Here is a 13,601-nt window from a genome sequence, read left to right on the forward strand (position 1 = left end):
AAAGTTACATATGTTTCAAGAGGGTCTATTGATGCTGTTTCCTTTTGGTCCAATTTTGATAGATGTAGTGAGAATACATTAACTAAATTTTGTAGTAGATTGGCATAACTTCCATCGTGAAATTCTGGCTACTTTAGCTCCTTGTAAACTTAAAACTAGAAGATCCAGGAAAACAGACAATTGGTTTTGAATTAAAACGTAATTGCAGGAGAGTGGAACATCTATGGCTAAAAACTCCTCTCTCAATAAACAATGCAAAATTATGCTTAAAATGAAGAGAAAAACTTACTATTCAAAACTGATAAATAGCAAGTCACTGGACACCAACTCACTGTTTAAAGTACTATCAGACATGACTTATACTGAATACTTGTCTGTTCTCTATTTATGATATAGGTCCTACAGCTTTCAATTAGATGACTACTTTTGTTCTAAAATACCTCAAATTAGATAGCAAATTTTCAACGGTAGTTCTGACTGGGAACTCCATTGTGTTCTCGTTAATCAGATTTCTGCTGATAAAATTTGGATGGAGTTGTGCCCTATAACCTAGTCTAATATTAATCCACTTTACAATATATTGTCCACCAAGTATATTTAAAGCTGCTTCTAGTCACTTCAAGGGTCTTTTTACTGTTTTACTGTACTGATTACAATCACAGTTGGCCACGGGACATTTTCCATTTGACTTAGGTGAAATCATAATTAACCCAATGATAAAGAAATAATAAAGAATCCAGACATCTGGTCTCTAATTATAGATCAATATCATTTATACCTTTTTTTTTTTAATCAAGTTTATGATAGGACTGGTTGTTTTGTTCAATGACTGAGTTCATGGAACTGCATAATATTTTATATTCTTCTCAGTCGGGTTTCAGGTCGGGTTTCAGGTCGTTTTTCAGTACTGAAACTGTTGTTTTTTCTTTATTAGATAATGTACGTCAACTATTGTGTGAAGGTAAAAAGACACTGATATTACAATCTGATCTCTTTAGTGCCTTTGATTATAGAGAGCATGGGCATTGTTGTTCAGGTTCATAATTGGTTTTGGGGATTCCTTACACAACATTCATACAGAGTTAAAATGGATGACAAATTGTTAAACAGATGGATCAATTCATGTGGAGTCCCCTCAGGGTTCCCCCTTGTCGGCTATTCTTTTCAATGTTTACGTGCATCTTTTAGGTTATTGTTTGGAAAAACTGGGGGTTCATTTTTACAGTTATGCGAATGACATTTAACAGTGTTAATTCCTATTAACACCTCTGTGTCTTTACACTCTAGTTTATTACAGGGTGTGATGGATACTGTGCGAAGCTGTTGGAACTGCATAAATTGAAACTTAATGCAGAAAATAAACTTCTCATCAGCAATTCTTTGAAAGAAGAAGAAGATGATGTAATAATTAATCAGATAACAAACTTTTTCTCCAATTATAAGAATTCTAGGTGTACTCCTGGATTCTAGATTAACATTACATGCACAACTTAACACTCTGACCCAGAAGAATTTTTTTTGTCATGCACAATCTTCGACAGATAAGAACATAAGAATAGCCATACTATGTAGGAAAGAGGAATCCAATGTATAGCTACATGATGCAAGGTTCCACATTAGGAGTCACCACCGAGGAAAAGCATTTAGGTGTCATCGTTGATGATACATTGAAACTTTCTGCTCAGAGTGCAGCAGTGGCTAAGAAGAAATTATTAGGACAGGAATGGAGAACAAAACCAAAAATATTAGAATGCCTTTGTATTGCTCCATGGTATGACTGCATCTCGAATACTATGTATAGGTTTGGTCACAGCATCTCCAAAAAAGATATAGCAGAATCAGAAAAGGTAGAGAAGAGTGACAAAAATGATAAAGGAGATGGGATGACTTCCTTATAAGGAAAGGTTAAAGAGGCTAGGGCTCTTTAGCGTGGAGAAGAGACAGTTGAAGGGAGGTATGATAGAAGCCTATAAAATACTGAGTGGAGTGGAAATGGTAGACATGAATCACTTTACTCTTTCCAAAAATACAAGGACTAGGGGGCGTGCAAAGAAGTTATGAAGTAGTAAATTTAGAACAAATCAAAGAAAATATTTCTTCACTCATCATGTAATTAAACTCTGGAATTCATTGTCAGAGAATGTGGTATAAGCAGTTAACTTAGCAGGGTTTAAAAAAGGTTTGGATAGTTTCCTAAAAGAAAAGTCTATAAGCCATTATTAAAATGGACTCGGGGAAAAACCACTCCTTTATTTTTAGGATAAGCAGCATAAAATCAATTTTACTCTTGTGGTATAATGCCAGGTACTTGTAACCTGGATTGGCTACTGTTGGAAACAGGATACTGGGCTTGATGGACCTTTGGTCTGTCCCAGTATGGAAGGCTTATGTTCTTAATTATAGATAGGCGGATGAAAGATAGGATTGCAATCTTCAGGCCGATCTAATTATGGTTTTTCCCCACAGCATGTATGGATTTCTAATTCTGATTTTCTCATTGATTGCGCTAAGAACATTAGAACTACAACTCCCTGCATGCAAAGATGAGGGGGTGGGGGGGATGAAACAAGGAATGAATCAGCATGTTTGGCTGACCTGGGTAGGGTAGCAACCCTAAATAAAAACATGTATTTTATGTGACTTTGGGGCTGTGATGTAGGGTTATAGCATGCTAGCCTTTTCTCTACCACTCCCTCAGATCAACTCCATTAATATTCTTATAACTACATTGTTATGAGAAAGTTATTGTAATTTAGTGCATAGGGAGATATAGGCTTAGAAGTTCAATATCCCTCTCATTTTAATATCAGACACTTAATTTGATCCTGACTCACACAGCAGCAGCAAATGTTCTGGTGCACCATCAACTTAAGCAATCAGCCTATGTCCCAGGGCATCAGAAAAAGAGATTGCGTGAAAGAACTGCTAGGGAGGTAATGAAGAAAAATTCTATATAGCTCAGGGCTGGCTAGATGCTGCTCCCCCCCCCCCCCCACCTCTCCTCACTTCCTCACCATCAAGTTAGTCACTGGAAACCTTTGCTGAGGATTATCTCTGAGGCTCCAATGCTCAAAAGTAAACATGGGCAGTAGAGGCCATTAGCGCCGTACTAGCGCCTGCATTTACTTGCACAGAATGTTCAGAGGCCCAGAGCTTGGGAACAAATGAGCGCATAGATGAACGATGCACGTAGCATGCTAGTGAGAGTCAAGCTCATGTTAATGAGGTCATTTTGTATTCCTCCCCAACACTCAAAAAAAGAGAGCCTGAAACAAAACTACCTTACTGCTGCAAAAAAATAATGCCAGGTCAGAGCAGGCTTTAGGCTGTTGGAAGAGAGGATTTCTCATGATTCTCATATGAATCTTTCCGCACAATCTGCCGCTTTTGAAAGCAGAAGGAAGCCCTTAAGCTCTGGTCTTGACAAGCAGTAGACCTTAGCGAAAGCACAGGTTGGCGTCTGTTTCCTGGATCTAAACGTAAAGCGCCCATGCTAAAAAAACAAACATTTAAAAGCCTAAAGTGAAAACACACATTGACATCTTGTTTCACGCATCTAAATATAACTGTCCAAGCTATAAAAATTAAAAACGCTTATACTTAGACCACAGAAAAGAGACACTATTGTGTGCTTCACGTTTGGGTCTTTATCAGGTGCATGCACACAGGAGCTGAACTTACCGTGGAACTCTTCCATGCATGCGCCAAGCACAATCCTTCCACTGAACTCCCTAATGCTGAACGCTATGAGCCAGGGTAGACCTCGGCGGGAGGTGGGTCCAGAGCCCGAGGTGGGGGGGGCACAATTTAGCCTGCCTCCCCCACCACTTTTGACCCCCCCCCCGCCACTGACACCCCCCAGCCACTTTCAACCTCCCATCCTGCCGCTGATCCTCCCCCGTTGCCATTGCCTCTAGGTACCTTTGCTGGTGGGGGTCCCCAACCCCCGTGCGCTGAAAACGTTGCTGGTGGGGGTTGGGGACCCCTGCCAGCAAAGGTACCAGGTGGCGGCAGGGGAGGGTCGGCGGCAGCCAGAGGGGGGATCAAAAGTGGCAGGGGAGGGTCTGCAGCGGTGGAAAGGGGAATCAAAAGTGGCAGGGGAGGGTCTGCGGCGGGGATGGTCAAAAGTAGAGGGGGCCAGGGCTAAATCTATGGGGGCCCATGCCCCCACCTAGCTATGCCCCTGCTATGAGCACGCCTATATTTACATCTCATTAGCATTGAGAACTAGGGCCTTGTTCTTCTGCACTGTTCCGGAAGTAATTTTAATGCGCTATTCAGAACAGCACCGGCATTTTGAAAATTTGGGCCTCAATGGTTATGGGGAAGGAGGGGATTTAAAATAATGGAATGAAGGCTCATGAGTGCCATATCCCAGCTCTGAATTTCACTGAGCTTGAGTATAAACCTCTAGATCAAAAAAATGTTGTTGTATGAAATACAGATATTGAATAAAATGCAGTCTCATTGATACATTTACCAACCCCTGTGTTATACTAATTTCAAAGAGTACTTATGAATGAAGGTGTTTCAATAAAACTCATGGTTTTTATAAACCTAAGTTCTCCTTCAACTTTGCTTAGTGAGAATAAAATCTACCTAACGGGCAACAAATAAAGCATTTCATCCACACATAAGATCAATAAGCTTTGCAATTATTAAATATGTGAAGACCACGTCTTTGGCATCATAACGTTTGGTGGCGTTTAGTGAATGACGTATTTTTTGGCTACAATTAAGGCTCCTGAAGAAGTGATACGAAACAGGGCACCTCAAAGAGCTGCAGTCAACTTTATATGCCACAGCTAAGCGACTCATTTCACTGTATTTCATAAATGACTCTTGGTATTAGTGGAAGCTTAAATTTTGCACATTTTATAATGCTTTTTTTTTTTTTTTTTTGCTTTGAGGACACATTCTGAGGTTTTAACACTGCATTGTTGTTGGGTATATGCTCACAAGTAGGATTTCGAGGATGTGTGAACACAGTCACTACAGTCACTAACTTAAGCAAAAGCAGCTGTTTTAGCTCTATTTTGCTACTTTGATGTACAGAGACAGTACGAGAGAGTAGTGACACACTGAGAGAAACTACATTATATAGAAAAAATTTATTTTGCTGGCATATTGAAAAAAGTTGTTTTGCTAGCATACTGTATTATTCTAGGGCAGTGTTTGCCTTTTCATGTCCATCAAAGCATTAGAGTACTATTAGAAAGTATTTTTTGTGAGTTCAGATATACTCTCTCTCTCTCTGTACAGATTTATGGTTTTTCAAGAGTCTTGAGTAGAGGAGTGTGGTAGCCATGTTAGTCCACTCTTAAGGTTATCAATAGAAATCAAACAAAATAAAACATGGAAAAGAAAATAAGATGATACCTTTTTTATTGGACATAACTTAATACATTTCTTGATTAGCAACCTTCGAAAGCTAATCAAGAAATGTATTAAGTTATGTCCAATAAAAAAGGTATCATCTTATTTTCTTTTCCATGTTTTATTTTGTTTGATTTCTATTGATAACCTCAAGAGTCTTGAGAAATTTTCTGTAGTATTAAATATGTGGCATGGGCTGCCCCTGTGTTAATTTCCTTTCAATGCAAAGTTTCTCCTGTTCACCCCCACACTTCAAATTCATAGGGGTGACTGGAGCAGCAGCACTGTGGCTCAGCAATTTCTGCTCTTGTGGCACAATACAGAGCAAAATAACATTTCTTGTCCCATCAGGGTACACCTTTCATCCAATGAGTGCTGCTAGGTATGTAGTATCCCATGCTCACCAAGGTCACAGGCACCAGAGGAGGTTTCTTCCTGTAATAGTCACAGTTGGACAGTTTCAGATTTAGAAGAAGGGCGTAGTATGACATCGTGTACAGACTGTCTGCATTCATTAGTGTCTGGAAACCCACGTTGCTGTTTGCATCAAAGCCAGGTGACTGCACTGCACCTAACGAAAATGAAAATGGACTCATCAGTCACATGTTGCATCACAGCACCAGTACCACAGCCCGTATTTTGGCGAAAGCCTTCTAACAGCTCAGAATACAGGGCCTATGGAGCAGGTCTCCATTATCACCTCCCAAGGGAGGAAAGCAGAGGCGCTTCTTCTACACACAGCTTGTGTTGGGAAGCAATGCAGAAAGTTTACAATAAATTAGCCACAAGTCACGCAGTTTGCTGCTTTGAGTACCACGTGATCATATAAACCTTTGGCAGTCTAAACAGGTTATAAGATAAAGCCAGCTCAAGAGAAAATGCTGAACATCATTACACTTATGTTTGTGCTGGGTGGTAATGATACTATTCTATGCATTGGGGAATTAGGACACTCAGACCTCTAACCTCCATTTTTCCTCTTTATTTGGTTTCATTCATATCCACATCTGCTTTGATTAAAATTAAAAAGAACACACACATAACTGTCAAAATCCATGGCTTAGTAATCACAGTATAATTATTTCTGGATACCATTAAGCACTTCTGTATGGACCAAACTGACAGTTCAGTGGCTCTGCATTGCAACATAGGAGATCTGGCTTTGGCATCAGATTCTGCTCCTTAGATTGGTTAGGGTTGGAATGCTGCAGAAGAACTGCGCAGTTGAAGTACGATTTGGGGAACCTGTACACATTGGTACCAGACTTTTGGGGGCCCAAAAGGTGGCATCTATAAGTCCTCTCTGAGCAAGGTACTGGGTTGGCAGGAGCGGGTGCCATATTGACCTCCAGTGGAAGGTGCATGCCCTTAAAGCAGAAGAGAGATCACAGCTGCCTCATGCGGTGCCTGTAGGGATGATGGAACAGGCCCCCATATGGAGCGATGCAGTAAGGGGCCTGTTCCATCCTCCCTACAGGCATTGCTTGGGACACTTAGAATTTCCCTTCCCTCTGAGGACAAACACCATGCACTAGAGGTGAGGGAGGAGGAAGAGAGACTGCCATTTGGGCACCCGTATGGCAGTGGCCAAAAATAACAGGCTTTGAAATGGTGGTGTCCAAGAGTCACACACCGCTGTGTAGTGGTGATTTCTACTGGTCAGAGCTGGGAGCAAGTTTACCAAGTTCAGAAAGTAACTCCTGGCCAAATTACCAAGTTCCAGTGGCATAGCCAGACCTATCATTTTGGGTGGGCCTTCCAAAACTCCCCCTCTCTTTAACCTGCATCTCTCCCTCTCCTCCACCCCAGATCCAGCTTTTGCTTCCAGCTGTGGCTCGGCAAACTGCTCCCCCCACCCATGTACCTCTGCATCTTTACCGGTGGAGCAATGATACTTGTCTGCTATGTCAGCCATGCAGACTACCCTCTGCTGTGCTCTGCCAGAGAGGAATCAGGAAGTGATGTCAATGAGTGCAGGATGCAGCCGAGGGAAGCCTACAAGGCTGATGCAGGCAGCAGATGTGCATTGCTGCTGTGCTGACTAAAATACTAAGGGAGACGGGGGTGGGGAAGAGTTGATAGGCCATGGGTAGTGGGGAGGAATGCTGGATCTGGGAAAGGGAGAGAGGAATGTGAGGTGGCTGCCTCAACTTTTTTGGTGGGACAGAAAGGGTGGGCTTAAACCAAGAATGAGTGGGCCTGTGCCCATTCAGGCTTGCTCATAGCACTGTCACTGCCAAGTTCAGAAAGCAATTCCTGGCCAAAGGAGTGTCACTATGATGGGCAAAACCAGGGGTACTTACAAATGAAGGCTCATGGTGTCATAGCCCAAAGGAGGACTGCTTTGACTGAGCTGAAAACTCAAACAAAGTAGGACAAAACTGTTAAGACGCCCCTCCCCAACTCCTTTTCAGCAAAGAATTATTGTACAACTAAGTGACAATGGGGCTCATTTGCAAAGTCTAAGGCCCTCATGATCAAAAGCCCTGCGCTGTTCCAAACAGCGCCCTAAAAATAGCGCCGGGACAGCGCAGGGCTTTTCTGCATCGATGATCAAATATAATGCATGCAAATCTAAGCAGCGCTATTATCTTTGATTATCGTGTTGAAGTGCGGGAGAATTGCGCCTGAGTATGCGCTCAGCACAATCCTCCCGCACTCGTTTGACAGGTCTGGGCTGTCAAAAGCCCAAACCTGTCAAACAGTTGTCTCCAGCCCCCCCTCAAACCCCCAGAAAACGCTGAGGCCGCCGCCGCTGGCCAAACCCTCTCCCACCCTCCCATCCAGCGATGGGGGGGGGGGGGGGCTGTAGGTCTCCCGACGATCCGACCCTCTCCATGCCCAGGGAGGGTTGGAGATCCGGTGGGTCTCCAGCCCCCCCCCCGAACCCCCATAAATCCTGGTGGCCGCCTCCGGCCAAACGCTATCCCACCCTCCCTCCCACTCAGCGACGGGGGGGGGGGGGGGGGGCTGGAGGTTCGGTGGGTCTCCAGCCCCCCAAAACCCCAAGAAATTGTTGTGGCCGCCACCCTGTTATCCATCCACGAAGGGGGTGGGGGCTGGAGGTCCGGTGGACCTCCAGCCCACCCCAACTCCTCCCCTCCCCCAGCGTTCTGAATCCCTGGTGGTCCGTGGTCACCCACCCACCCTCGCTTCCGGCCCCCCTGGCTGGCCCCCCTACCTTTTGTTGGAGGAGGGACGCAGCCTGCCTGCCTGCCTCCTCTCCCTGTTGACGCCACTGCAAAATGGCGGCGCCCAGCCCTGCCCATTGCATCCTGGGATGCGGTGGGCGGGGCTACAGACCATGTAAGGCCCTGCTGGGCATCTGATACAAGAGCAGCAAGTTTCATCTCTGAAGTAGACAGCCTGACTTGCTTATTTCACTCTGCCAGACAGTAGCTGTGTCTGAACCAAAAGAAATGAATCCTGGTTTACCAAGTTAATTGAAAAATACTGCCAACCAAAAAAAAAAAAATAACGTTTAGCTGATTGGTAAGAAAAATAAATCTAAATCTAATACTAACTAGAGAATGATCATTGCCCCGCATCATCACTTTTACTATATATAACTTTTCCTAGTAATCTATTGTATAGGCTGTCTTCATATTTAGCTTGGCAGATTTCCAGTTCTTTCCAATGATTAATATCTATATTTCTAAAGGGTACACTGTGCTTTGGAAGAGGCCAAGGACTGCTTCACATTAACGTGACTTTAAGTGGATCCACTTTAGAACACTAAGCATTTTTCCTATAGATATAAAACGCATCTGGTGCATTGTGTCAGGTCACATGACCACCCATCTATTCCTACAGGAAAAAGTCCATACTTTTACTTAGAAGTCTGCTTTGCTCCTGAGTTTTCAATGATTTCCACTGCACCAAAAATGGTAACATTTGGGATAGAAACCTACTGACAAAGAACTTAGACTTACAAAATTATATAGAGGGGCATAATCGAACGGCGCTGGCCATCTATTTGGCCGGCGCCACAACCAGCGGTCCTGAACCGTATTATTGAAAAAGATGGCCGGCCATATTTTGTTTCGATAATACGGTTGGGGCCAGCCAAATGACAGAAATGGCCAGGTCTGAGATGGCCAGCATCAGTTTTCGCAGATAATGGAAACCGAGGCCGGCGATCTCAAACCCGGCCAAATCCAAGGCATTTGGTCGTGGGAGGGGCCAGCATTTGTAGTGCACTGGTCCCCCTCACATGTCAGGACACCAACTGGGCACCCTAGGGGGCACTGCACTGGACTTCAAAAATTGCTCCCAGATGCATACCTCCCCTGTCCCACCTTCGTTACCCTACTGAAACGCCCCCTTGAAGTTTGGCTGGCTCAGTGATGGAAACTAGTTGGCACCGGCCAAAATTGGCTTTCGATTATACCAATTTGGCCGGTTTCAGGAGATGGCCGGCCATCTCCCGATTTGTGTCGGAAGATGGCCGGCAATCTCCTTCGAAAATAAGCTGGATAGTGAGCTATGGAACTTTGTAAGTCTAAGTGTTTTGAAAATGAGCCCCTAATTGACCCATGAGTTGATTAAGAAGGGGCAGGAGGTGCAAAATCCGGCCACCCCCTTTCAAGCACTGACAGGTGAATGAGTCATGCTTCTGTAAACTACAGGCTCATTTAAATTTTTCACATGGGATGACTATTGGCCTTATGATGACTAGGCAAAGAGAAGCGGCCTCCATGAAAGGCAAATGTCTTCCAAGCATCACTGTACTGACCCTGTGCCTTTCAGAAAGGCATTTCCGTAACAGACACATCAAGAGAAGTCAACATGATGAGAACAGAAATCATTTAGAAACCACACAGCCTGTGTAATTCCAATTTGTTCTTACAATGTTCCTTGTGACAGTGATGCATCCTGACATCGTACCTGCTTGAAAACCTGAGCAGAAAGCTGAAGCGAAGTTCTGGAGTGCAGAATCCACCTCTTCCATGCTTGGAAAAGTTAGAAGTTGAGGTAAAAGTGCTTCTAAAGACTGTACGAACCGTCTGGCACTGTGCTGATCTGCTTCCTGATTCTTCAACAGTTTTAGTGAGAGAGCAGCACTACGCAATGATCTGTGACCTGGACAATCTCTGGGAGTCTGATCTTCATCTGCCAGAGAGCAGTTATCTGACCCTATGTCCGAGACATCGGATCTACCAGAATCTTTTTCTGCAGCCATAGAGTACTGGTCACAAGAGTCAAATTCTGTTCTGGAAAGATCTTGGTCATCAACACTGAAGTTGCTTTCACTATATCTTGACCCATAAGACCTTGTCCTACTGTCAACTGACAGAAAATTAGTTATATCTGGGTAAACAATGGTGTGACTTCTTTGAATGACATCTGGCTGGTCTGTTGGTTCAGACTCCAGATCTTTATTCTGATTTTCTGTACTATCTTGGCCACTTGGTGACTGCAAGCAGTTTCTCCGTCCTTCAAGGTTATCCTCAGGAGTAGTCTGACCCAGATCGCCTTCCAAAGTGGTTTGACCAGTGTCTGTAGTGACACTAATGCTAATATCTGGACTTTTTTCTGTTCCAGATTCCCATGGCGTGTGTTCTGATGAAAGAATACGCCTCTGCCACCTGAAATCTGCATCGTTGATTTCCATAGATTCTCTGCTAGATTCCGCTCCATCTTTTAGCTCCTCAAGACGGTGAAGAAGATGATGAACCTGTTCCTCTTTCAGGCCTTTTCCTTGACTTAATTCATCTAAAGCTCCAAGAAGGCCACAGACACAGGAAACAGACGCATAGCATGCTTCAATGCCACCCTTAACACAAGCTTCTGTCATCCCATCCATGATCCTAAAATTAAAAGAGAACATAACTATAACTGAGGAACTCTACCCAAGGTACACTCAAATTAGAGACAACAAAACATTGTGAAGCCCCTAAATCAAGGATGATACTGATGGAGTTTCTGAAACACAGAATATGATGGCAGGTAAGCAACGTTAGGCCCATCTAGTCTGCCCAATTTCTGGTGCATTGTCATAGACCTCAGTTGATCTGGGGCTTTCCTGTTAAGTCTTTATGCTTATCCTGTGCTTTCTTGAAATTTGACTGCTTTTGTCTCTACTACATTCATCGGGCGGGGAGAGACCAATATAGCCACATTCAGGATATGTAGTAAGACATTGTTTTCAACATGTTTTTATATGGTATAGGTATATTGTGTTGCATCTCAACAAGAATAGTGTCTAGTGCTGACTATGCATTCTTTTAAAATAAATTGGGTCTCATATATTAGTACTTCATTTTTGTTTTTGCTTACTCACCACTGTTAGCTATATGGGCGGTTAGTTCTATAAAGAAGATGATAACAAGTGCCAATATACAAGTGCCAACAATGTGAATAAATGACCAGAAAGCCAGCATGTATCAGCATATACATACATGTACACCCATACATGCCAATACTCTGACTAGTCGTTATTCTATAACAAGGCCCCTAAATTTCATGGGTATATATGTGGGCAGATATGGGTGGAGCGCTGTACATACTTGAATATAAACCGAGGACAAAACTGGGGATCTTGGTTTATAATCAGTATCTCCTTTCACCCACCACCAGAATTTCTTCCTGCACCCCCCCCCCCCCCCCCCACAGTTACCGGCATTTCACTCGCAGTTCCTATGGCTGATGCTGACAAACAAATTTATGCGCTGAGCCGGAGCAGAGCTTTCAGCACCTGTGCATGCTCAAGGCTTGTCAACACCAACAGAAGGTAACCACTCCACTGATGATCAAACGCCAAGCAAAGAAAATGGAGCCAAAAAACCTCTCTCAGATGGTATCCACAGTAAAGGCTTTCTTCGAATCCTCTCTCAGATGGTGTCGCTTATTTTACGGATTCGAAGAAAGCCTTTACTGTGGACACCATCTGAGAGAGGTTTTTTTGGCTCCATTTTCTTTGCTTAGTGCAGCTCCCGCCCTCTCAAAGACTCTCTGACACAGGCAATTGTCTCAAAAACACAGCCATCTTCTAATAAAATGTGTTCCTTCTCACCAACTTTTGGGGCCCTTGGTGCTCTTTTCCTGCTCTACTATTCATATAGGGGCCAGTTCTGAAACCCTGGGAGGGAGCCCGGCTAGCTCCTGCGGTTGGCAGCAAACCCGGAAATTCAATGCTGAGGCTGTATCCGCTGACCGGCACTGAATTTCCATTTTTTGGGGGGGAGGGCTGCTACAAACATAGCCGGTTAAGCCAATATTTATTGGCTGACTGGCTAAGTTGCAGTGGTCAAAGATAGACCTGCTATTTACGCAGGTCTATCTGGCTGCTAAACTTAGCCGGTCAGTCAATAAATGTTGGTGCTAACTGGCTATGTCACATGACATAGCCAGTGACCGGGCTAGCCGCTAAGAGCTAATATTCAGCTAAGATAGCCAGCTATCTTGTGCTGAATATTACTGCTTAGCCGGCTTTAGGCTATTCAACTGGCCAGGAGCTGTTCCTGGCTGGTAAAATAGTTCTAAATATCGTCCGGATAGGGGTCACTTCTATAACTGGGCACTACAACTTAGGCATCTAAATACACAGGCTGAGCGCCTATTCTGTAAGAGTGCTTATGTTTGTATGTACTCTTATAGAATACTAGTGTAATTCATCAGTGTGCTTAAATTTAGGTGCACACACTTACACCAGGTCAATAGAAGGCTAAATGTGCGTACTGAAATGCAGCAGTTACACAAATAACTTACAGCATTCTGTAAGTTAAGCATGTAAATATCAGCCACACCCATGTCCCGATCGTGCTCCTCCCCCTGCGAACACCCCCTTGCATTCATGCACTAAAGCAATTGCGTGTGTATGTTATAGAACGCTGCTAAGCACGCAGTTTGCACTCTGCACATAACTGTTACAGTCACCCGTGTGCTAATGTTATGTTTACAAACTGGCAACTAACTTTAGACAAACTGTTATAGAACGGGGGGGGGGGGGGGGGGGGGTAATGTTGCTGAGAATTCAGGGAAAGGGGACTTATAGTTTAGCAGCTGCTGATAAAAGTATAAGTTCTTCCGAGTATCAGGTTCTATACAGAGAAAATAATGTTCCAACATTGAAAAAGGGATTCTAGCTAGAATGACATATTACACTGATTTAGGGTATAGTTCACTTTCAGTGCCCTGGAAGGACTAATGAATTCCAATGACTCTTAGAGATAAAATATTTTCAAGGGACTTCAAACCATGAAAGATGGCTCATTATTTCTTCA

At 43.6% G+C, this 13,601-nt stretch overlaps 1 protein-coding gene across 1 annotated transcript in view; it reads right to left on the reverse strand.

Moving 5' to 3' along the window:
* Nucleotides 1-13,601, reverse strand: part of LOC115458854 (brefeldin A-inhibited guanine nucleotide-exchange protein 3-like) — a gene marked incomplete at its 3' end in the record, with an annotated part of 189,363 nt that overhangs the window by 57,454 nt on the left and 118,308 nt on the right. Inside the window, exons 13-14 of the mRNA XM_030188691.1 lie at nucleotides 10,264-11,186; nucleotides 5,781-5,947 (exon numbers count right to left, since the gene is read on the reverse strand). Coding sequence (XP_030044551.1) covers nucleotides 5,781-5,947; nucleotides 10,264-11,186 — 1,090 coding nt within the window. The remainder of the gene's footprint in view (nucleotides 1-5,780; nucleotides 5,948-10,263; nucleotides 11,187-13,601) is intronic.

The sequence above is a fragment of the Microcaecilia unicolor genome, unplaced genomic scaffold (genome assembly GCF_901765095.1).
Source record: "Microcaecilia unicolor unplaced genomic scaffold, aMicUni1.1, whole genome shotgun sequence".
Taxonomy (NCBI): domain Eukaryota; kingdom Metazoa; phylum Chordata; class Amphibia; order Gymnophiona; family Siphonopidae; genus Microcaecilia; species Microcaecilia unicolor.